We start from the raw sequence: 24,451 nt of genomic DNA, 5'->3' as shown, positions 1-24,451 counted from the left end.
AGTGGGGCCTTTCCTGTCAAAACACTGACATAAACTACTTTATCCCTGTGCTGAATCTTACTTCCCCACAACTCCAAACAGCATTTCCCTCTCGGCTTCAGGGGCAGAGCGGAGGTCAACAAAGCTCCCTCCACTTCCAAAAACATCAGAGAAGGATCTAGGGCAGCTTTGGTTTCAAAGTTATAATGCATGGCTTAAAAGAGGACGGAAGAAAGGATCTGATTACAGGTATGGGGGATTGGGGAGAGAAAAAAAAATGAGGAAAAGGGAGGGACAAGTCTGAGGAAGATCCAGTGGCCCAAAATCCCAGTCCCCACCCACAGCCCAGCCCTTGGAGCAGGAGTGAAGAATTACATCAGTTTTGTATAAGAGTTTTTAAAAAATCAAATCACAACAAAGTTGAATTGGCTTCTTTTGAGCCTCTGGGATATGTCAGTCACTCTGGCCAGTCCTGCTTCTTCACCAGACGGTTTCGGCTCCTCTAGGCCTTCGCCTGTCCCAGTCTGGCATTTCCACGGAGTGTGAACACAAAGAGTGAGGCTGCTTCACAGTCCGGCCCATGTGTCCATCCAGACTCCGTAAGCGGAGTGTAGGGCTCCGAGGGCAGAGAGGGGTGGGAGGGGCAGACTCTGCCCAGGCAGTCCTCACATTGGACAGGGCAACAGACGGCTGTCCCAAGAGCTCTCCCTCCCTTTCCCCTCCACCCCAACTCAGGTGGAGGGGGAGCAGCTGTCACCAGAGCCTATGTTGGTGAAGGTTTCGGCTAAGCACCGATCGGACATCAGCAGTGAACCTGAAATGACAGTAACTTGTGTTGGTGGAATGCCTCACAGTTGACACCCTCACAACCAACGCTAGCACAACTGGACAGGACAGAACTTGATACCACTTTCACACAGTGATACAGGTTCAATTTGATAAAAGCCAAAAGGCTACAAACAATGAGTGCTTCAACAAGAAGACTTGGCCCAACACTAAGTTCTGAATGACTTTTTTTTCTTCAATTCTTTAAATCTCCCCCACCTCTTTTCCTTGACAACCCAAGTGTTGCCAGCTTTGGTAGTGTACTCCTGGAATCACTTGAGAAGCTAAACTAAGTTGGAACAAGTTCCAAGCCAGCATGAGCTACATAAAAAGAATGTGTCTCAAAAAAAAAAAGACTTACAGCCTACAGGCCACTTCTCTTACCTGAGGGCATCCAGCATTGGGAGAAGGTTGAGAAGAGCTGTGTCGCTGGGGTCACTGAACCAGGATTTGATGGGGATGGCATTGTCTAGGGTAGGTAAAATTACAATTGAGAAAAGGCAAAGAATTCAGGAGAGCCTGTAAGATTTTCCTGAATATTATCACTTAAAACTCCATAGTTTTCACCCACCAAAAGTCATTAACCACCTAAAACTCTTCTTTTTCCTCATATGTCAAAGCAAATTACTAGATTTCACAACAGCTTGAGGCTAAAGTTTTGGTCAAACTATCCCTGTGCCTCACTTTAAGTAAATTTGATAGAAGTCCCATTTATAAAATGGACACGTAAGAGTAGATATCTCATTTAAAATAGAGAAACAACTTACATTCAGATCTGTAGTACAGTAGAGAATCCAACTCTTCTGCCCCTAGCTCCTTGCATTCAACCTCTCAAGGCGTTAGAGATATAGCTAAATAGTATAATGCTTGCCTAGGATTAGTGTAAGGTCCTGGGTTTCACCCCTAGAACCACTAGGACAAAGTCAGGTCAGGCTAGCCTGGGTTATATACAAAGACCCTGTCTCAGAAATAAAATCCAAACTAAATGTCCTCAGAAACATGTCCTGGTCCTGACAGACCTTTTCCCATACCTGGGTGGCTCCTGTAAGCCCCGGGGGAGTTATCCAGGATCACGATGCTGGAAAGGTCACTGTGGACCACAGAGAGGTCTTTGATGTAGCTGCCCAACTCCAAAGTGCAGTGCTGAAAACGCAGAGGACTATGTAGCACGCCACCCTCATCCCCACTCCCACCTCCCACCCTGGTAACCTGCCACTCAAACCTGATTCTGGTTCCTTACCTGTCTGTAGTATCTCCTCTTAAGAATGCTTCTGCTATTGTCCAGTTTATCTGCCACAGCAGAGCCATAAATTTCCATGCTTGCTGTAAACACCACAAGCTCATACCACTGGCTTACCTGAAGTAGGTTGGAAAGGAATACAGTGTCAAACAAACCAACCAACAGTTATGAAAAGGACATTAACAGTTCCTTTTCAGCCTAGCCCTTTTACCCTTCAAGTAACAACAAATGTCTGTGAAAACACAAAACATTTGAACTCCCTACCAAACTTCCATGCTCAGTGTCTGAGGCAACCAAGACCCATAAGATTCAGAGATACAAACGGAAGAGTGTAGGATATCTGTGAAAGAATAGAACTGTATCACTGTAACCCCAGCTACTCAAAGTCATCCTCTTCCTGTCCTCCCCACAGCCTCTCCTTTACTCAACTGTCCTTACTCACTGTCCTACTTTGCCTTTCTGTTGTTGTAAGTAAACACTGACCAAAACCACTTGAGGAGGAAAGGGTTTATTTCATCTTATAACTCCCAGGTCACAGTCCATCACTGAGGGAAGTCAGGAAGTCAAGGCAGGAACCTTGGAGGGAAGAACTAGTAGAGACCATAGAGGAATGCTGCTTAGTTGCTTGCTTTTTTTGTTTGTTTTTCGAGACAGGGTTTCTCTGTGTAGCCCTGGCTATCCTGGAACTCACTCTGTAGACAGGCTGGCCTCGAACTCAAAAATCCGCCTGCCTCTGCTTCCCAAGTGCTGGGATTAAAGGCATGCGCCACCACTGCCTGGCAGTGGCTTGCTTTCTTACACAACTCAGGACAACCCACACTGCTCTCAGTGGGCTAAGCAATTATCAAGTCACCCACCTCTCCAACAAGGACACAGCATATAGGTTCTCAGCCTCTCAGGTGTATAACACATTACTATTTTAACGTAAACTGAATACATTCTTTTAATGCATATTCATCTTATCAATTCTGCTCCTATAGAAAACCCTACTACAAATTGGCAGCAGAAAGTGGGGACCTTGCTGTGACAGACCAGACCATGTTGATTTGGGGGAGAATTGTGGAAGCACTTGGAACTTTTGAGCTGAAGAAACCATTGAATGCTTATTGCTTAGTGGGCTGTTCTGGGAGAGCTAAGAAGACAATGCTGAGAACTATGCAGACAATGGAGGCTTGACTTGTAAAGTCACAGAGGGAAACCAAGACCACCAGAATAGTTACTGTAATATTTTAGATTAAGAGTTTGTGGACGGGGGCTGGAGAGATGGTTCAGTGGTTAAGAGCACTGACTGCTCTTCCAAAGGTCCCGAGTTCAATTCCCAGCAACCACATGGTGGCTCACAACCATCTGTAATGGGATCTGACACCCTCTTCTGGTGTGTCTGAAGACAGCTACAGTGTACTCACATACATAAAATAAATGTTTTAAAAAGAAAAAAATACTATATAAAAAAAAAAAAAGTTTGTGGACACAGCACCCACATCAGGCAGCAACTAACTGCCTGCACCTCCAGGTCTATGTGATCCATCGCCAGGCCTCTATGGACATCAGGTATGCACATGGTACACAGGCATACATGCAGGCATGCACATACATACATAAAATTTAAAAAAAAAAAAAAAAGCCAGGCGGTGGTGGTGCATGCCTTTAATCCCAGCACTTGGGAGGCAGAGGCAGGCGGATTTCTGAATTTACTTGTTTTGGAGGTATGAAGGCTCCAGAATTAAAGGGGTCATGGAGAAAAGTTGAAGCTTGGCATCATGAAAGGCCAATAGAGGCCAGTGAAGGTACAGCCTCAATTACAGTGGAAACCCCAGGACTGAAAGATCATGAAGAAAAGCTAAGGCTTGTTACCAGGACAAGGCCAGAGTTTCTGAGAAGAAGCTAAGAGGCAACTGGAAACCGTGCCACCTTAGTTGCAGCAGAAACCTTAGCATACTGTATAAGCCAGGATCATGGGATGACCGAGGAAGACACTGTGGAGCACAGCTGGCCTGTGCCTGTGAGATAAGCTGTTTGTGCTACCAATGGCAGAACTGGAGAAGTGATGCTTGCTGCCCAAGCACTCTGGAGCCCAGGAGACCATAGGTGAGTCCCAAATGTCAGACACTGAGCTGTAGGATTTGGTTTGCAGCACCAGATGCTGGTTTTACTATGATTTGATTGTAACTACCCTGGTTCTTCCCTTTTGGAATAAGAAAGTAACTTGATTTTGCAGGAAGACTGAATATTTTAGAGGCTTTAAAGTTTTGTTTCAGATTTCTGAGTTTGAGGCCAGCCTGATCTACAGAGTGAGTTCCAGGACAGCCAGGACTACACAGAGAAACCCTGTCTCGAAAACCAACCAACCAAACAAATATATATATATGTAAAGTTTTGTTTCCAAGACAGAGTTTCTCTGTGTAGCCCTGGATGTCCTGGAATTTACTCTGTGGACTAGGCTGGCCTTCAACTCAGAGATTCAGAGATCTGCCTCCCAAGTTCTGCCTCCCAGAATTAAGGCATACAGCACCAACCACCTCCCAGCTTGAATTTTTTGAAGACTGTGGGACTTTAAAAGCTTTACTTTGTTATTAAGTGACTATGAGACTTAGGGAATAAAGTTATAGTTTTTAAGATTTATGTATTTGTATATAGCTATATATGTTCCTGCATAAAATTATGACTTTTTATTTTTTTATGTTTATGTGGATGTGGGTATGCACATCTGAGTGCATGTACCCATGGAGGCCAAGGGCATGAGAGCCTTGGAGCTGGAGTTACAAGCAGTCGAGGGCTGCCTGATGTGGGTGCTTATATACAGCATCAGGCCCTCTGAATGAGCAACAAGTACTACCCACCACTGAACCATCCCTTCTACCCAAGATTATGGCTTTTAAAGTGATGTGTTAATTTCTCAAGTGTCAAAGGATGGATTGTGATGTTTAGTTTTAATGTCAATTTGCCGCAAGTTAGAACCACCAAATAGGGAGATTAACAGAAGAACTGTCCTCACTGCCTTAACTGAGGTGGGGAGACCCACCTCCAGCATTGGCAGACCCTCTGGCAGCTGCCCGGGTAGGAAGGCATGATAGAGGACTGTTTGCCTCTTTCTCATCTGACCTTGATCTTGCCTGTGTTGATGCACGGAGCTGCTGCAATGGCTTCCTTCACTGACGTCACACCCAGCATTTCCAGGCACCTATCATTAACTAAGGACCAGCAGCGCTTCAGGAACCTTCCAGGTTTTCAGTGTCAGCTTCCTGGACTGGGCAACTACCACACTGTCAGTCTTTCCAAAACGAGGCAAACACTGTGGGGATGCTCCCTCTGATGAGCCACCCAGCTAGAGGACTGCGTACACCTACCAGGTTCTCGGGTTCTCAAGTATGAGACAACTTGTTACTATTTTAATATAACCTGAAACATATATTGATATATTTATATCCTATTGGCTCTGTTCCTCTAGAGAACCTCAACTATTACACCAACTTCTCACCCCCTCCTTTGGATCCCCTAAGCACCCCACAACTCTACAACCATCCTTTCACCAGGGAGCCCCCATTTGCTCATGCACACTCACCACTTCTAAGAAGAAATCCACATGGGGTCTCTTATGTACAAAAAAACGGACAGGATGTTTGTCTATTACCACCTGCAGAGAAACAGGGAAGAGGTGAGGGAACGCTAAGCACCACCAGGCCGGCCCTGCCCCATGCCCACTACCTGCTTTTCTCCTTCTGCCTGACCCTGATGCCAGGTCTTGCCAAGCCCTAACCCTAAGCCTGGGAAAGAAAGTTTCTGTCTAAACAAAATGAGAGAGACACAAACATTCCATAATGCCCACATACCTTGAGGATGAAATCGGGAGGTGTTCCAGGTCTCACTGTAGGCCTCAGGACCCCATCGTGGTGAGAGTGAATAAGGGTTTCATCCAGATCCAGCACCAGGATCTTCCTCTTCACCTGGGCTGAAACGCAATGAGAAGGAATGACACCGACTGACCTCCAGCCCAAAGCCCTGCTCCACCTTCCAGTAGTCTTCCAATCTGACATACTCACCTAGTCGGTTCCGGGACAAAGGCGATAGGGGAAGGATGTCATATCGAACAGTTTGATACTGAATTACCTAAGGATAATGAGAGATGAGAATTAGAATCTCTTAAAAGAAAATTCTCGCTCGGCAGCAGTGACGCATGCCTTTAATCCCAGCGCTTGGGAGGCAGAGGCAGGCGGATTTCTGAGTTCGAGGCCAGCCTGGTCTACAGAGTGAGTCCCAAGATGGCCAGGGCTACACAGAGAAACTCTATCTCGAAAAGAAAATTTAAAAAAGGAAAATCCTCCTAATTCAGTAACAGCAAATACTGAACATTTACCATACGCCAGGCACTGTATATATGATTAGAACCTCAGATGTAATCCTAACAGGGATACAGGTAAAGTTCAGTAGTAGAACACTTATCTAATAGACAATTAGGCTCAATCTAGGTTCAATTCCCAGCACCATGAAAACAAAATAAAAGCCTACTAATACTGTCATTATCCTTGTTTTAAGAACAATGAAACAGGCAACAAGGATTAACTACCTCTATGCCTAGGACTGACTGCACAGCTCGACTTAACCCCCTAGTTAAAATGAAACCTCCATGAAAACATGAATTCCTCTCAGTTATGTCTAATTTTCCAAAGCCTCAAAGGCTGCAGCATAGTACTTTTTAATGTGATATTATCCTGCTACACTGAACAAAGAAAGAGACACACAGCACCGCCCCCTCTTCACCTCAAGGGTTCTTCATTGGTGACCCTTGTCATTTCTCACTGTGAACCAAGAACCTCAGACTCTTAGTAGGCAGAGAGGAGGAATCAGGAAAGGAAGTCTTTGGATCATTGAGAGGAACAGTAGCTGAGGGAATCCAGGGGGTGTCAGGTCAGCTAAGTTCTTCTGGCTAGGGGCCATTAGGACTATTTTAACCAGCCACCTGTCCACTTCTGTTTCTACTAGCCAAGTCACAAGTTGTAGTGAATCTCTGAAGAGCTTCTTTACCCTGGTACCCAGGGAAATGTAGAAAACATAAAAAGTTCTACTTGCCAAGCTGACAGGATAGAGAGAAGACCAGGGTGTAGTGAGGACTGCTGCAGACAGGTGGGACAGGGACAGGGACAGCACCACATCAAGCTCGGTTGCTCCAAGGCTGCTCTAGAAGCTATTTCCTAATTCCCAGAGCTTCTACTCAAAGCCTGGCAATTCCCCCCTCTGCTCTTTTCTTCTAACATACAAATGTTCTTCAGTCCATTCCTAGGCCCTAAGCGACACATTCCCTGCTTGAAAACCAAAAGGCCCACTCTTCTTTAATCCCAAGGCATCTGCCCTTCTTTTCTCCCTGAGCCTGTGATGAGGGCTGAAACAGCTCGGGTGTCCTGTGCTGCTATCTCGGGTTGCACATGCTGGGCATGTGGGGAATGCTCCAAGTTTCTGCCAGAGAAGGCGTGGGGAAGAAACCAGACTGGAAGGGAAGGGAGGACAAAAGGCTGTGGGGTCGGTGATTTATAGGAGAGAGCAATTTAGAAAGTAACTAGTCTTCCAATAGTTGGGCTACAGAGGAGCACTACTCCCTGTACTTTGGGTGGAAGAGAGAGAGAGAGAGAGAAAGAGAGAGAGAGAGGAAGAAGAAGAGGGAGGATTCTTAGGGCAAGGTCAAAAAGAAAGGATGAGGAGTCAACACATAAAGAAAACCACAGGAGTTAGAAGCACAAAGGGTCAGTTTCACACACCCTGAATGGATCCTATCTTATCTTAGGAGACTAGGTGTGCTTATAACCACCACCCAGAATAACCCTCACCTTGAAGCAGGAAGTAGAAGAAATAGACAGACTGCCAGAGAATGAGCTCAATCAAGTCCAAGCCATTCCATCAAGTCTTCTACCAGGACCATCAAACTCCTTCTGGGAATTCTCTTGACCTAGGCTGCCAAAGCTTACAGGCAGCTCACTCATTTTCCCCAGAATCCGACTTCAGGACATTTACTCCAGAGATGATGAAGTTATGAGGGCATACTCATTAAGAAGTGACGGTAGCTGAAATAATTTTTACCTTGGAGAAAAGCTTAAGGGAGAGAACCCAGAGATGCTTGGGTTCAACCAACCAGTCTCCACACTCCGGGTATCCCTTCATAATTGCTAGAGTCTCCTGGAGAAACATGCCCATCTTCAGATGCAAGCTTTCCAGTTAACAGCCAGGTCTTCTTATGAGACAGCCAACTTTAATGTGCTGCCTCTTACAAATAAAAATGCCTATTGGAAAAGCATCTTTTTTCTGTCTTAACAAGTCCATATACACACGCTAGAGACTTCCAGAGCTCTTTTGGAGGCGTTCCTTCACACTCAAGGCTTTCCCCCAAATTCCCATCCCTGCTACATATGCCCTCCTGCCCACCCACACTATTGACAAAGGAGTCCGACTTCCAACAGGAGGGTCTTTCCAAAGCCTTATAACAGTTCTGGCTACCAGCAAACAGGTGTTCCCCGCCTCTTCTTTCTTTAGCAATAACTCTAGCCTTCTTAAAGAGAGCAGCATTCTAGTCCCCAAGAACTGCCAAATGCTATCCCATTTAGGCAGATTAAAAAGGAAACTAAACCAACTAAAAATCGTGGTTCTTTTATTAAGGTCTAAACCCTGCTTAAAGGTGTCCTACTTCTCCAGCGAGTAAAGCTCTGGCCAAGGCTCCCTTCCTAGGCCCAAAACAGAGGCCCAACACTATCCAAAATTCCGTGAGTACCGAGGACAGAGGAACCCACCACTGCCAGCACCCACGCAAACTCACCGTGCGGATCTGCCTCCGCAAAAGGTAAATAAAGAAGCTCCAGAGCTTGGCGGCGAAGGCCACGAACGTGCGCAGCCCCAGCAGACACTGCGTCCGCATCATCCCGATGACCCCGGCACCGCCGGCCCCGGGGCCCCCGCGGCCCAGCTCCGCCAGCCCCCCGGGGGCAGCCCCCCGCCGCAGGGAGGGGGAACGGGGGCCCCGAGCGGCAGGAGAGGCTGCAGAGATGAGCACGGAGTGGGTGGCTCAGAAAGCCACCCCCAGCGAAGGGAAAGCCCAGCGGAACAGGGAACTGGGGGACTGGCGTGGGCAGCCCGCGGGGGCCCACATGAGCGGGAAGTGGCACCGACGACTTCGCGTGGGCTGCAGGCCGAGACAGGTCGGGCTAGGACAGGGTCCTCTGAGACCAGGAGGGAAGGGGATGGAGAATTGGGGGAGGGGGCAGTGGGGGAGGGGGCTAGGGAAAAGGGAGGGAGGGAGATGGGAGGGGAAGGGGGAAGCGAAGGGTGGCCCTCTGCGCAGGCGCGCTAGGGGTCTGCCCCGGGAAGGGGGCGGGCGGGGGCGGCGGCGCGCGATGGGCCGCGGCGACTCTTGGGGCCCCTGGGCGCAGGACCTGGGAAGGAGGGGGAGGGGGAGCCTAAGGGCGCGGAGCGCTGGGCCGGAGTGGCCTCCCCCTCCCCGAGGTCAGGATCTCTTAGCCGCTGAGGAGCGGGGCTGCAGCCTCTGCAGCTGGGCTTCCCACTCTGACAGGCGCCATTTTACCGCCCAAAGGGCTCCCTCCTCCTCTCTTCCCTCCTCCTCTTCCCCTCTGACATTACTTCCGGTAATGACGTGTTTTCACTTCCCCGGGATTGAAGTTTCCCTCAACTCATTCTGAAGAGGGAGGGTAGAGTTAAGGAAAGCTGTGCTCTGGCTGGGGGTGCAGCGTTACGCACGCGCACAAGGCTACTGCGGGGCGGGACCTGGAGAGAAGCCTGGAACGGTGTGGGCGTGGCTGAGTTACGTCATTCATTCCCAGGTTCGGACCTTCTTGGGGATTGGAGCTCGTGCGACCTCTAGCCTTGTCCCCATCCCACTAATAACTGTTCCAACGGCCATTCTCGCCCCAGTCGTGGTGCAAGAACAGATTAAGGATGTCGTCTCTAGGACTATGTGCAGAGGTTCTAGAGCGGCCCCTCCGAGTAAGCCCCCTAAGAATACTAAACATAAAAAAAATAATAATAGTAATAATAAAACAGTCTCCTCGTTCCGGACTTTGCGGTCCTTTAAGGTTAGAAGCAATCGTAAATGCCCCGCCTCCTTGGTGGTGACGACATCAGAAGGCGTCCTGAGGCGTCAGAGATGCTGGACTCCTTGTTGGCCATCGGTGGTTTGGTGCTTCTTCGAGGTGAGGAATAAAGGCATGCGGCCGTAGCCTTGGGCTTGGCTGCAGGAGCGGGAGCCTGAAGGACCCTGAGGGGATACCCGGCTAGGGGTAGAAGTCATGGTCGGAGACCTGAGGGCTCAGTGGGTCTCACCCGTACTTGGCTCTCCACAGATTCGGTGGAGTGGGAGGGGCGTAGTCTCCTGAAGGCGCTTATCAAGAAATCTGCACTTCGGTGAGTTAGCCCACACCTTCTCCTGTCCTTCCCGAGAAAAGAGCGGGTACCCCCTCTCTTTAACATATTTCCTTCATCTCTGCCTTAGTGGGGAGCAAGTCTACGTTCTGGGCTGTGAAGTGAGTGAAGAAGAGTTTCGCGAAGGTTTTGCTTCTGATGTCAACAGCCGGCAAGTATACATTAAAACGGGTTTTATTTGGACTACAGTTACTAAGGGCTTCTTTTCAACAGACAGCACAGAATCTCGTATTGTGGAGAAACTGGGATCGTACCTTTGGGGCAGTAAAAATTTAAAGATTAGGCAAGTGTCTTTTAGATACTTTAATCCTAGCTTGCCAACTAGACTGGAGAAAGAACACACCAGTGATGGAAAGGGACATGAGGCTGTTGCTTACGCGACGAGAGAGAGAAGTAGACTCGTAGATGTGCTGTTGTATGTACATAAGCATTCTGGCTTTAATGTTTCCGGGTTAATAAATAGTCAACCAAGAAACTTTCCAGTTTCTTCTAAAATTGATGCCCTCATCTTTTATAAGTGTCCTTGGAGTTGGTTTCTTCTAGGCCTAATAAGGCTCAGGGACTGTAGATGCTAGAATTGAATTGAAAACATAGGGCAGGATAAAGGAACATACTAACTCCAAAGGGTAATAGGCCAAATTAACCTCTGGACAGAACTTTTTTTCCCATTTTTTTTCTTCCTCAGAAAAAGATATTCAGTTATTTTTTAACAAGAAATTAATCTCATTATGTGGCGTGGGTTGCATTAGAACTCACTGTGCAGCCCACAGTAACCTCTAACTCTCAGCCGTCCTGCCTCTTCCTCCCCTGTGCTGTGAGTATGTTACATGCCACCATGTCCAGTTTATAAGATTTCTTCAATAAAAAAAAAGAGAGAGAGAGAGATGGCGTAAGGTCACTGTAGTAGTACACACTTTTAATCCCTGCACTCAAGGCAGATACAGGCAGATTCCTTCTATCTGAAGTTGGCCTGGTCTACATAGAAAAGTTCCACACTAGTCAAGACTGCATAGTGAGACCCTGTCTCTAAATAAATAATAAATATAAAACAAATCTTATTCTTTAAAAGGCACAAATAATCACAGTTATTTAAATGATTGTTTTCTTGAGGTGTTTCCACAATTGTATGCTAAAAAGAAAAAATTAAAAGGTATTCTTGTTTTTTTATTTTGGTTTTTTATCTTATGTGTATGAATGTTTTGCCTATATTTGTGGGCCATGGCCATGCCTTGATGCTTGCAGAAATCAGAAGCGTACTTTTCCAGAGGTCCTGAGTTCAAGTCCCAGCAACCACATGCTGGCTCACAGCCATCTGTAATGGAATCTGATGCCCTCTTCTGGTGTGTCTGAAGACAGCTACAGTGTACTCACATAACTATATATATACGTATTTTAAGATTTATTTAATGAATATGAGTGCCTTATCTGCATTAAAACCTGTGTGCCAGAAGAGGGCATTAGAACCCAGTACGGATGGTAGTGAGTCACCATGTGGTTGTTGGGAATTGAACTCAGGACCTCTGGAAGAACAGCCAGTGCTCTTAACCACTGAGCCATCTCTCCAGTCCCAAAATAAATATTTTTTAAGAATGACTAACATGTCTAAAGTGGTGATGTGAGTGGGGTCTGCTTGGAGAATTGAAGTAAAGAGAATGGTACAGTGTGAAGACAGTATGCAAAGCTCTCATCTCATTGTCATTACATAGAGAACCAAGGGAAGAGTTAGTGTGTCTAGCAGAAACGATCTTTAGGTCTCTAACTGAGCAGTGGTTGGCTTGTTCTGCTTTGGGTTTGGTTTTGTTTGCTTTTTGGTTTTGTTTTTCAAGACAGGGTTTTTCTGTATATTCCTCAATGTACTGGAACTCCTTTTGTAGACCAGGCTAGACTCAAACTCACAGAGATCTATCTGCTTGTTTCCTGAGTGCTGGGATTAAAGACATGTGCCACCACATGTAGCAGGCCCTGGGGTAGATCCCCACTATCCAGATGGTCGCGGTAGCACATGCCTTTATACCAGCACTTGAGAGGCAGAGGCAGACAGGTCTCTTAGGAATCCAAGGCTAGCCTGGTCTACATAGTTCCAAGCCAGCTAAGGCAACCTAGTGAGATCCTAGCTCAGAAAATAAAATAATAGGGGATGGAGAGATGGCTCAGAGATTAAGAACACTGTCAGCTCTTCCAAACGACCTGGGTTCAATTCGAAGCACTCACATGGCCTCTGACTATCTGTAACTCTAGATCCAGGAGATCTGACACCCTCACACAGATGTGAATGCATTCAAAACCACCAATGCACATTAAATAAAAACTTTTTTTGGAAAGAAAAGAAAAATACTACTACAAGTGAATCACAGGGCTAGAGAGTTAGCTCAGCAGTTAAGAGTCCTACTTTCCTTGCAGAGGACCTCAGTTTGGTTGCCAGTCCCTACACAGAGCACCTGTATTCCCAGCTCAAGAGTGTCTAATGTCCTCTTCTGGCTTTCTTGGCCACCTGTACTCCTATATAATCATACACACAGAGATATATATATGAATGAGATAAAAATCCTTGTTAAAAATCATAAACTTTGGGGGCTGGAGAGATGGCTCTGTGGTTAAGAGCACTGACTGCTCTTCCAGAGGTCCTGAGTTCAATTCTCAGCAACCACATACTGGCTCACAATCATATGTAATGGGATCTGATGCCCTCTTCTGGTGTGTCTGAAGACAGCTACAGTGTATATACATAACACAAATCTTTTTAAAAAAAAAAAAATCATGAACTTCTTTAAGGGACTAGTGGCACGGCTCAGTTGGTAATGGAGTGCCCCCTTAGCCTGCTCAGAATCCTGAGTCTGATCTCTAGCACTGCATAAACCTGGGCTCTGTGATTCTAGCACTTAGGAAGTTTAGACAGGCAGGTCAGACATTCAAGGTCATCCTTGATCATGTAACAATTTTGACCATATTCCCTAAAACTACTACTAATAGTCATTGGAGGAACATCGGATTCCTGAAGCTGGAGGTTTAGGCAGCTGGGAACTGAGGCAGTGAGGAATGGTGATAACTTGGGCAATCGAAAACAAAAGACCCTAGAAGTAAAAAGATAGGCAGTGTATCTGCTGACCTATGAGCTGGTAGAATAAACAGACTGCCCTTTGAGTTATTCTGAATGGTGCTTAATTTAGTCCTAGAGTCCAGGCTTGCGTTAGCACTCACTGCCGGATACTGATGGACTTGTCCTAAAGGCAAAGGAAGTAACAAAGCAAGGAATGAGAGGTCAGAGAGATAAAGAGGTACCTGACTGTAGATAGGGCTTAAAGAGCACAATAGACGTTTACATGTTAGGCCAAGGGCAGTTGGGGGAGAGTCACACCATCCCTTTTAGAAACACTAGTCCATTGATTACCTCGTGGAGAATGTAACAGAACAAGGCAGCCTGGATGTGGAGACTAGTTAGGAAGGTTACTGTAATACCCATGTTCACTCACTAGGTGCATCTATACTGAGGATCAAAAACTAGGAGCTGTGCTAGGACCCTGGGGATAGAACAGTGGATGAGGCAAACTTCTTTCCTGCCCTAGTGAATCTTAGACAACAATGGTAAGAAATGACAGAGGCCTTGTGCATGGGAGAATCTCTACAGGAAAGGGCTTTTGTTGTTGTTCTTGCTTGGGTTTTGGTTTTAAGACAGGGTTCCAGTATCTCTGGCTGGCCTGGAACTTACTATATACCAGACAGATCTTGAGCTCACAGAGATATGTCTGTCTCTGCCTCCTGACTGCTTGGATTACATGCTTCCACCACCATGCCTAGTTGAGCAAAATTTTGTTTGAATTGGTTTGGGGATTTCTTTTTTGTTGTATTTCAAGACAGGGTTTCTCTGTGTATGTAACCCTGGATGGAACTTGGTCTGTAGATCAGGCTGGCCTTGAACTTAGAGGTCCTCCTGCCTCTGCCTCCCAAGTTCCACCACAACCTAGCAAGATTTATTTTTTTATAATGTGTATGTATATGGATACATGCACATGAGTGTAGGTACCCGTGGAACTAAGAAAAGGGCATCAGATCCCCTAAAAGTAGAATAATAGGCAGTTCTGAGCCTACTAGGAAATTAATTCCAGTCCTCCCCAAGAACAGTGTCCACTCTTGATTACTAAGCCAACTCTCTATCAGCCAGAAAGGAAGTTTAGAACAGATGTCAAAAGAACTTTAAAAGGTAGAATTCCCAGTTAGGTAATCCTGTATAAGGTCTAAGGCCAAGCTTGGGACTTGGATTATGAGACACCAAAGTCTATGCTGTCAGCTACTAAATCCTATAATTAGCTTTCATTAATATTTAAGGGGTTGGTGAAAATTGAGAAAGAGTCCAAAAATGAGGAAGAAGTTCAAGGTTGTAATATGTCTTCTGTTTTCTCTTTGTAGCCTGGTTTACTATGACCTCTTCAGAGACCCTCTTAACTGGTCAAAACCTGGGGAAGCTGTCCCTGAAGGACCTCTAAAAGCCTTGATATCCATGTGCAAAAGGACAGATGGTGGCTCAGTCACCATTGCCCTTGACTCTCTCAGCTGGCTGCTGTGGCACATTCCCTGTGTTACACTCTGTCAAGCCCTACATCCTCTGAGCCAGCGAAGTGTAGACCCAGGTACGGTTTCCCCTTTGTTCTTTACCCTGGTATAGCTCCTCCTGCCAAAGAATGTCACCCCTTTCCTTTCCACTCCAACAAGAAGCATCAGGGTTTTCCAGTCTGACATTTTGCCATCTCTTTTTGGGGAGAATTGGGGGTGGAGTCTTGGAGTTGGAGATTTGTTGTTTTATGACTTATCTAGCTGGGCATGGATGGACATACTTTTAACCCTAGCACTCGGGAGGCAGAGACAGTTGGATGGCTCTGTGAGTTCAAGACCAACCTAGTCTACAGAGCTAGTTCCAGGACAGCCAGGGGCTATCCAAAGAAACCCTATCAAAAAACAAAACAAACAAACAAAACAAAATCTGTGTTTGTGAGTATGCATACCCATATATGATGTATGAAATGTGTGTGCACAGGTTCACATACCTCTGCGAAGGGAGGTCAGAAGAGAGAAGTGGGTGCCTTCTCTGTCATTCTTATCCTATGCTTTTGATGCAGAGTCTATTCCTGAACCTGGGACTCGAATGTTCTCAGCTAGGCTGGAAGACAGCCAGCCCTAGCTTCTCAGCTATCCCCCTTGGAGCTGAGGTTACAGTACATCCCTGGATACTGGGCCTGCTATATGCATGCTGGGAAACAAGAACCCTTAGTGCTCGGCCATCTTCCCAGCCCCGGTGGGGTGTTTTGTTTGTTTTATTGTTCTTGGTTTTTTACACAGGGTCTGTTTTCCAGGGTTGCCTGGAATCTAGAGCGTCTGCCTCCAGTGATAGAACTCCAGCACCACACCCAGAATAAGAGAGGTGTGAGGATTTCATGTGGTTTACAGTTTTTCTGTGATTTTTGCCTGGATGTATGTTCGTGTACCATGCCCTTGCCTGGTGCCTGGAGAGACCAAAAAGGGGGCATTGGATCCCATGTAACTTAAATTGCAGATGGTTGTGAGCCACCATGTAGGTGTTGGGAATCCTCTAGACAAGTAACCAGTGCTGTTAACCACTGAGCTATTTCTCTAGTCCCTCTTTTTTGTTGTTTGTTAACTTCTTCTTATGTGCCGATTGTTCTGTGTATTATTCTGTCTTTAGTTCTCCACGTCTTTAACACAAGGTCTCATAGAGCCCTTATGATCATAACATCAAAGCGGGCCTTAACTGTGTAGATAGCCAAGGGTATATGACCTTAAAACACCTTTTTTTTTTTTTTTTTTTTTTGAAAACTTTATGTTGTCACAAATTACACCTTTATATATTATGTGCCCCATTTATACATTGTCTCCACTATACTAGACAGGTTTTTTCTATCATTTTAGTATTTTTTTAATTAAAATAATAATTAGGCCGGGCGGTAGTGGCACACACCTTTAATCCCAGTACTTGGGAGGCAGAGGCAGGTGGCCTGGTCTACAGAGTGAGTTCCAGGACAGCCAAGGCTACACAGAGAAACCCTGTCTCGGGGAAAAAAAAAAAAAAAAAATTAGATCATTCTCTTCTTCCCTACTCTCCCGCCAGCCCCTCCCGTGTACACCCTCCCTCAAATTCCTTCCTGAATCTACCAGCACAGCTTGCTCAGTTTGTGTAATGTCGCTTATATATGTATGATTTCAAGGCTGACCCCCTTTGTATTCTATATCAAATTGGGGGGCTTTTTCCTTGCTAAGATTATTTTTCTTACTCCAAATATTCCTTAGTTGCTTGTAGTTCTTTGTCTAGAGTTCAGGCCCTATGCGAATTTCCCCCTTTCATGTTAGTTTGTCTGTTTGGGCCTCCCTTGCTCAAGTCTTGTTTGCAAAGCCATCTTGGTGCAACTTAATGGCTGTAGCTGCTCTGATGTTTCTAAGAGATGAATCAGAGTGACCTTCCTTTTCCTCTGGTTCTTACAGTCATTCTGACCCTTCAGCTGTGGCTGCAGAAGTTGGGCGGTCGCTGTGTCAACTGGGGTTGGCACCACAGTCTCTTGTTCTCTGCATTTTGGTCAGTTATGGTTTGTGTAATGGTCTCAGTCGAGCTAGATCATGATGAAGGATGTATAGAATCTGGCTGGGCAGAGAGGATGGGTCCACCCAGAGCTTCTGATCCCCTGCTTTTGTCTCCTGACACTGAGTACAGGCCTGTACTGCCATGCACAGTGCACAAGGTGCTGAGGCTGGTGGCCGGGGATTCCTGTGTGCCAGACAGGTGTGCTCAAGAAGCTTGAGCAATGTTTCCAGCCCCCCATTCACTCCTTTAACAAATATGAATGCAACGCAATATCAGATACAGTTTTAAATAATAGAAAGGAAAGACTGACCTTATCAAAGGTCATAAAAGATATAAAGAAGTAGCTGGAAATGAATTTCCACATTCACAGAGGTCTAGGTTCATGCTCAGTATCACAGACCAGATGAGGTGGTAATGCACCCCTATAATCCAGCCATCACCCTCAACTAAGTAACAGCTTAAAGAGTAGCCTGGGCTACTTGAGACCAGGTCTCAAAGAAAATAAATAAATAAAAGTGAAAGGTAACAGTCATAAGATGATCTGACAAGGGGTATAAGGTAGAGGGATTGTTTTGATCCATGCACTGATACCTGAAGAAAGGAACTTATCTTGAAGAGCTGGGATCAGCCAGACAAAATGTGACCCAGAAAGAAGCACCTAGAAGGGCTCGGTAGAGACAGGAAGCTCTTCCACTGGGGCAGGGCAGGGCGGTGGGGTCTGGGTGTGAAGGCTTGTAGTCCTTGTACTAGCGAAGCAGATCAGTTCTAGGTCGTCTTTAGCTTTATTGTGAGTTCAAAACCATCCTTGTTTTATAGTTTGGTCTAAAAATGCTGGCCTATATAAAAATTCAAATGTTGAAGGCTAGAGAGATGACACAGTGGTTAAGAGCACTTGTGCTCTTCCAGCAGACTGGAATCTGGTTCCCAACACCTACAACCACCTGCTTCTCCAGCTTTAGGGGATCAAATACCAACACCCTCTTCTGGCCTCTGGATACCCATACACCTCAATAAAAATAAACCTGTTTGTTTGTTTGTTTGTTTGTTTAGACCTGGCTGTGGTGAGGCAGGCTGATCTCTTATGATTCAAGACCAGCCTAGTTGAGATCCAGATCATCTAGTGAGACCTTATCTCAAATTAAATTTTTTTTTAATTACAAAAGAATTAAAATGTGCCAAATTGGGCCATCCTACAAGCTGGCTCAGTGGGTAAAGATGCTTACCACCAAATCAAATGACCTTTATTCAATACCTGGATCCCACACGATAGTAGAACAAACAGTTGACAGAAAAGTTAGCTTCTGATCTCTACAAGCATGAACACCATGGGACATACACATAAACATGTATAAAGTTGCCAGGCAGTGGTGGCACACGCCTTTAACCCCAGCACTTAAGTAAAGTGTGCCAAAGCGTTCAGTGCAGTGTATCTTAGGTAATGCTCCCAAAGAGGGAGGGGGAGGCTGACACCCACAGCACACAGCAGCTCGGTAATTAATGAGGCTGCAAAGCTCGTAAGCATGTGATAAATTGTTCGCATCAAAGTCAGTGGTCCCCTGATCATATCAGCATTGGATAATTAAGGTGTGGACTAGCAGAAGCAGAGCAGTGCGGTGAGATGGTAAGGTTGGCCAAGGTAAGTTCTTCCCTTCCTTGTTTGCTTCTAAGGCCTTCACGAAAATGCTACCTGATGTCTTTCGTGTTCTGCATTTCTTGTCCCTATCCAGGTAATAACTCCCCAATAGAGCAGGTACGTGTCCTGGGCCTCCTACATGAAGAGCTTCATGGTCCTGGCCCCATGGGAGCATTGAGCACCCTTGCTCACACAGAGGTGACTCTGAGTGGTAAAATGGACCAGACTTCAGCCTCCATTTTCTGTCGAAGGCCCCAACAACGTGCAACTTACCAGGTCAGGAGAGAACAGAGGAAGCTGGAGATTAGGATCAGAAAGGCCAGTGTCTTAGTCAGGGTTTCTGTTGCTGTGATTGAAACACCATGACCAAAAGCAGCTTAAGGAGGAAGGGGTTTATTTGCCTTTTGTAGTCCATCACTGAAGGACGCCAAGACGGGAACACAAACAGGGCAAGGAACCTGGAGGCAAGGCTGATGCAGAGGCCGTGGAGGAGCTAGAGCTGTTGACTGGCTTGTTCAGCCCACACCCCACCACCCCTCCATCAATCACTAATTAATAAAGTACTATACAGCTGGCACTCATGGAGGTGTTTCCTCAATTTAGGTTCCTGCTTTCTGATGACATGTCAAATTGACATCAGACTGGCCAGGACAGGCCACAAGATGGGACGAGCAATAAAAGTTGATGTTCTCTTAGGAAGTAGAGGCAGGAGAATCGAGAGTTAAAGGTACCTAGTATGCCGGGTGGTGGTGGTGCACACCTTTAATCCCAGCACTTGGGAGGCAGAGGCAGGAGGATTTCTGAGTTCTTGGCCAGCCTGGTCTACAGAGTGAGTTCCAGGACAGCCAGGGCTACACAGAGAAACTCTTGTCTTTTTGAAAAAACAAACAAAAGGTACAACATAGTAAGCTGATGGGCAGCCTGGGCAGCACGAGGTCCTACTTCAGGAAACAGTAATGGAAAGTTGATCTAATTACTTCTGTGTTGATTTGGTTTTGTTTGAGGCAGGGTCTCAGTGTATAGCATTTTCAGCCTGGAACTTGATTTTATTTTACATTAAAGCTAGCTTTGTTACTGCAGAGATCTGTCTGTCTTTGCCTCCCAAGTGCTGGGGTTAAAGAGGTATGCCACACCTAGCTTGTGGTGCTTGAAGTCATTGTTTCATCCTTATTATTCAGACTGGGGAACAAGTCCAGATATGTTAAAATTTAAATCACCTAAGTAATAAAGAGTAAGAATCAGGATTTGAACTCCGGGTTGCTCAACTCAAGAGCCCAAAGGCCAGCCAAACACACTAGTGCACACCTTTGATGCCATCACTTGAGAGGACAGCCAGGGCTACATAGAGAAACCCTGTCGCAAGAGAAAAGGTCCATTAATGTAGCCAATTAAGGGTGGTGCCTTACAGCCAATGCATGGGGGTTTTCTTTCTTTTTTTTTTCTTCCTTAGACTTGGTGGTTCTCCATTCTTCCTGACTTCAGTCTGGATCTCCATGAAGGGCTTCCCCGCTATTCTGAGCTACACCCAGATCCTCATACAACCCAGGTATCAAAAATGGCAAGGGTACAAAGGTGTGAGCTTAGAGTCTGGCAAAAGGAAAAACAAAAACTAGAGATATTAGCTGGGCAGTGGTAGTACATACCTTTAATCCCAGCACTCGGGAGGCAGAGGCAGGTGGATCTCTCAAATTCAAGGCCAGCCTGGTCTACAAAGTGAGTTCCAGGACAGCCAGGCCTACACAGAGAAACCCTGTCTCAAAAAAACAAGAGGGGAAAAAAAAGGAGAGGTGTTGGGGATCTGGGACTTGAAAAGTCGAACTGAGCAGTCACAGCACTTGTGTCTACAGGTGGATCCCACGGCTCATTTGACCTTTAACCTTCACTTATCCAAGAAAGAAAGAGAAGCCAGAGACAGCCTCACTCTGCCTTTCCAGTTCAGCTCTGAAAAGTAAGGTTGGGCTTGGATCTCAGCATCTGTGTCACAGAAAGGTGGGGTGATGACAGGTTATTGATTAACCTGAAGATTTTATAGGGGCTGAAGTCCACCTCCAGAGACAAGTCTAGGGAGTGGTTCCATACCCACCTATACCGAATTCCCTCAATTATAGAGGACCTTTCTGTATTCCTCCCTAGTAGAGTCATGAGCTCTGAGTAGCCATGGGCCAGTAGAGCCAGACCAGATGGGGAGGTGACCCTTTTTTCCAGGCAGCAGTGACAAAAACACAATATATATGAGTGTCTCAAGGGCTTGTTCACAGGAGCTCGGGAGGTGCTGCTTCTCTGTACCTGGTGTGTGAGTGGGTGTGAAGCAAGACTAAAGAATCATTGCCTTCTAGCTAAGGACCTGGGTTTGTTAGAGCAGTACAGGATAGGCTCTGTTCTAGGACCTAGTGATACTTCAGTACTGATCACTCTCAGAACTTTAGGGAAAGGAAAAAAGACCTAGGGTCAGTTACCTATGCTAATGTCCTCATCACCCAGAAGGCTATCCGATTTGACTGAACACCCGCCCTCGTCATTTCTTCCTTCCTCAGACAGCAAGCTCTGCTGCATCCAGGCCCAGGACAGACCTCCGGCCGCATCTTCTATGAGCTAGATGCTTTTGATGATGTGGACCAAGAAGATCCAGATGATGACCTAGATATTTGACAGACAAATGGGAGAGGAAGGCTGTGGGCTCCGAACCATCCTGCTGTTAGCAGACTCTACCTTGTCCCTAGCCTGCCTTTGTTGCTTTGTCTGTAGAGGCTGTGTCATGTGAGCCAAGGAGCAGCATCAAGCTGAGGCAAAAAGTGTGGTGAGGGCGTAGTATATGCCCAGAGAATAAGAAATACCCTCTTCCCATGCCCATTTCTAATAAAATATGTGTGTGTGTGTGTATATTAATCAAAGCCTCTGGTAACTGTTTAAACAAGTAGATGTTGGGGATGATAAGATAGCAAAAGGAAAAGGTACTTGCCACGTTTCCAGTGACCTGAGTTCAGTTCCTGAATCCACTGCACAAAGCTATCCTCTGCCATACACATACCCACCCGTATACCGTTAGGGCAATCAGAATCATAATCAATGGAAGAAAAGTTTGGGGGAGAGTGGGTAAGAACCTAAGATGAGAGCTGAAGCAGTAGGCCTAAGGAAGTAGGGACTGAAGGCCCTGGAGGCACCACTGGTACTATACACTGCTGTAGGTGTGCTTCAGTTCCAAATCCTCTGCAAGGATCTGGGTCTGGAGAAAAGAGACCTGGAAAGACCTAATTTCCAAAACTTAATTTTATTACTGTACAAAAGCACACCCTCCCTACGTTTTGTCTTCTTCTCCCAGACCGCCCCCCAACTGCCCTCCCCACAAGGGAACTATACATAATGTTTGGGGGTGAAGTGACCAGGAGGCCTTTGCCTCGCATTTTGCCCACAGGCTGGGCTCCCCACCTCACACGTATTCCTTGGAGGAATTGGACTTGGGGTAGGAGCGGGGTGCACGGTATGCAGCTTTGCTTTCACTGCCAGGACAGGAGCAAGAGAGCAGGGCACCTCCCAGAAGGACCAGAGCAGACCCTGCCCAGCCGATAAAGATGGCAGGACCAAACTCGTACCTGTGGAAAGAAAGGATTGGAGTCAAAACGCGGGCCTAATGTCCTCCATGTCCCAAGTCCACATAATCTGTTTCTTTAGACTGGAGACTTACTTAACATTCATGGGTGTCAAGGGGTTATAAAAGTCTGTGACAATCTGATGACCAATCCAGGAGCATGCTACCAAGGCAGCAAGACCTAGAAAGAGAAAAAGGGTTCTGGTATTGGGTGTCCAGACCAAGATCTTGGCTATGCTGCTCTTCTGGATGGAAGAGTGAGCCCTTGGTCCCACCTTGGACCCTAGTGGCTCACCTGCCACGATGAAAACAATGCCTCCAGTCATAGCTATGCGGGCCTTCTTCGCTTTGTCATCTCCCCCACAGCGTGTGCACTTCATGCCCATCGTGGCGACAAACATGGCCAGGAAGCCCAAAACCAGAGACACCACCATTAAAGCTCGAGTGGCCTGCAGGGCCGCTGCAGAGGAGGAGGAGGGCGGTCATTGCTGGAAATGGCAGGTAGCCTTAGGATGGCGCCAGCCTAAGCGCAGCAGACCGCGCCCACTAACCCCTGGACCATGGTCCGCCTGCCAGGTTCCGTCGGCAGCCTGGGGCCCCCTAGTCCAAGGCAGGCCTTGCGCAGACGGTTCCCACCCCCATTCCGCCACCAAGTCCTTTCCGCGCCCCGCCCCGCCCTGCGCTCCAGAACCCGCCCGGGGCGCCAAGGTTTCGATGAAACCGCTCCAGGTAGGGGGGAAGGGAGAAAGGGGGCGAAAGAGAAGTGCAGGTGGCCGCTAAGGCTCTCGCTTGGGCCACACCAGCCGGCGCGTGTCCTAGCTTTGGCCTTGCTATCGAGGCCACAGGGTTTGTGGCTTCAGCTAATCGGCCGATAAGATTAGAGGCCACAAGTGTGGTCCCACGTCTAACGAGGGCACGATTCTGCGGCCCTGAGCACCTCCGTCCCTCTTCTCCTTTTGTCCAGAGAAAGAAACAGCGGAAGAGAGAGACCCCTGACTGCCTGAGGTTGAGGGGTGTTTCGCCCAGGACTCCCCCGTTCAATCTGGACAGAGGGGCGTGGGGCCCACGTGGGAGAGCCAGATCCCAGGCCCGCTCCCTCTCTGTCCCACCGACTGCACCCAAGGCGTCCACTTCCTCCTCCCTGGCAACCCCCGGCGCCGGGCTGTGCGGCCTCGGCCCTGCCCCACACCCAACCCTGCCACCTTGACCCCGGACACGTCCGCCCCGTCCGTCCCGCGGCCTTACCCGGCAGTGCGAGCACCGAGTCGTACATTTTGCAGCTCATCATGCCGGTGCTCTGCGTGACGCACTCCATCCAGAGCCCCTTGTACATGGCCTGGGCTGTGATGATGTTGTCGCCCGCATAGGAGCTCATCTGCCACTGCGGGATGGCAGTGCTCGCTATCAGGCCCACCCAACCAAGCATGGCCATTGAAAAGCCCAGCAGTTGCAGGCCCGAGTTGGCCATTTCCTTGTCTCAGAAAGGATGGGACGCGCCGGGAGGGCGACCCTACAGTAAAACAAAAATCTGAGGAGCAGCGACACAAGAAAAATTGGATAGAGATTCAAGTCACCCAGAAGAGAAAAAAAAAATTTTTTTGACCGGGTAACAACAAGTCTTGTTAACCGAGGTAAACACAAATCGTCCCCTCCGGTGAAGCGACACTCTCCCAGCAGAGGGAACCGGCTTCGCCCGAAGGACTGGTTCCAGACAAAAGCGGTCCCCGAAGGCCAAGCGGTTCCCTCCGGCGTGCTCAGAGACTACCCAAAGAAGTGGAGGGGCCGTTAGGGCGTGGCCCCCAGAAAGTATGCGGGCCCTTCGGCCCCAGGCTGCGGTGCGCGGCACAGGGAGCGGGCGGTGCGTCGGCAGGTGCGGGCGAACAGGTGCGGCGCACCTGAGTATATATATGTAGGGCGTCGGGGACGCGCCCCCGCAGGCAGCGGGAGCGCAGGAGCTTGGGCGGGACCAGAGGGGCAGTCGAGAGTGACCTGACGTCACTGAAAGGACACTCACCTGAACCGGAAGTCTTGGCCCCTACCCCCTCCTTGTCCAGGTGAAGAGGAAGAAACCTGAGCTCCAGGGTCACGCCCATTCATTTGCCTGGTTCTAACCGTTGATGGGAAATAGGTGACGGCTTCTCAGAAGTCCCTGGGGTCTGAGTCCGCCCTGCAGACTCCAGGTGGCCC

General features: G+C 47.5%; 3 protein-coding genes across 5 annotated transcripts; 1 reads left to right on the top strand and 2 right to left on the bottom strand.

The window, feature by feature from the left end:
- Positions 1 to 167: 167 nt before the first annotated feature.
- On the bottom strand, positions 168 to 9,609 carry Ctdnep1 (CTD nuclear envelope phosphatase 1). Its single transcript, XM_028780208.1, has 8 exons — positions 8,844 to 9,609; positions 6,085 to 6,151; positions 5,875 to 5,993; positions 5,607 to 5,678; positions 2,045 to 2,161; positions 1,836 to 1,947; positions 1,189 to 1,273; positions 168 to 793 (listed from the first exon to the last, which is right to left on the bottom strand). The coding sequence occupies exons 1-8, from the start codon at positions 8,943 to 8,945 to the stop codon at positions 733 to 735; spliced, it is 735 nt and encodes a 244-aa protein (XP_028636041.1). The 5' UTR covers positions 8,946 to 9,609; the 3' UTR covers positions 168 to 732.
- Elp5 (elongator acetyltransferase complex subunit 5) lies at positions 9,205 to 21,564 on the top strand. Of its 2 annotated transcripts, none has more exons than XM_028780207.1 (9): positions 9,205 to 9,222; positions 10,114 to 10,230; positions 10,381 to 10,441; positions 10,530 to 10,610; positions 14,864 to 15,084; positions 18,773 to 18,954; positions 20,129 to 20,224; positions 20,526 to 20,626; positions 21,213 to 21,564. In XM_028780207.1, exons 2-9 carry the CDS (start codon positions 10,131 to 10,133, stop codon positions 21,325 to 21,327), a joined length of 957 nt encoding a protein of 318 aa, XP_028636040.1. In that variant the 5' UTR covers positions 9,205 to 9,222; positions 10,114 to 10,130; the 3' UTR covers positions 21,328 to 21,564. The 2 variants fall into 2 exon arrangements, with proteins under 2 accessions (XP_028636040.1, XP_028636039.1); XM_028780206.1 differs by lacking the exon at positions 9,205 to 9,222 and adding an exon at positions 9,845 to 9,861.
- A 362-nt stretch (positions 21,565 to 21,926) lies between these two features.
- Cldn7 (claudin 7) lies at positions 21,927 to 24,222 on the bottom strand. Of its 2 annotated transcripts, XM_028780209.1 has the most exons (4): positions 23,510 to 24,222; positions 22,560 to 22,724; positions 22,361 to 22,445; positions 21,927 to 22,268 (listed from the first exon to the last, which is right to left on the bottom strand). In XM_028780209.1, exons 1-4 carry the CDS (start codon positions 23,730 to 23,732, stop codon positions 22,106 to 22,108), a joined length of 636 nt encoding a protein of 211 aa, XP_028636042.1. In that variant the 5' UTR covers positions 23,733 to 24,222; the 3' UTR covers positions 21,927 to 22,105. The 2 variants fall into 2 exon arrangements, with proteins under 2 accessions (XP_028636042.1, XP_028636043.1); XM_028780210.1 differs by lacking the exon at positions 22,361 to 22,445 and having other exon boundaries at positions 21,981 to 22,268; positions 23,510 to 23,732.
- Between the last annotated feature and the right edge of the window lie 229 nt (positions 24,223 to 24,451).

Source organism: Grammomys surdaster, unplaced genomic scaffold (assembly GCF_004785775.1).
Source record: "Grammomys surdaster isolate TR1022 unplaced genomic scaffold, NIH_TR_1.0 364, whole genome shotgun sequence".
Classification (NCBI taxonomy): Eukaryota; Metazoa; Chordata; class Mammalia; order Rodentia; family Muridae; genus Grammomys; species Grammomys surdaster.
Note: the sequence above shows the minus strand (reverse complement) of the source record. Positions and strands in the feature narration are given on the sequence as shown.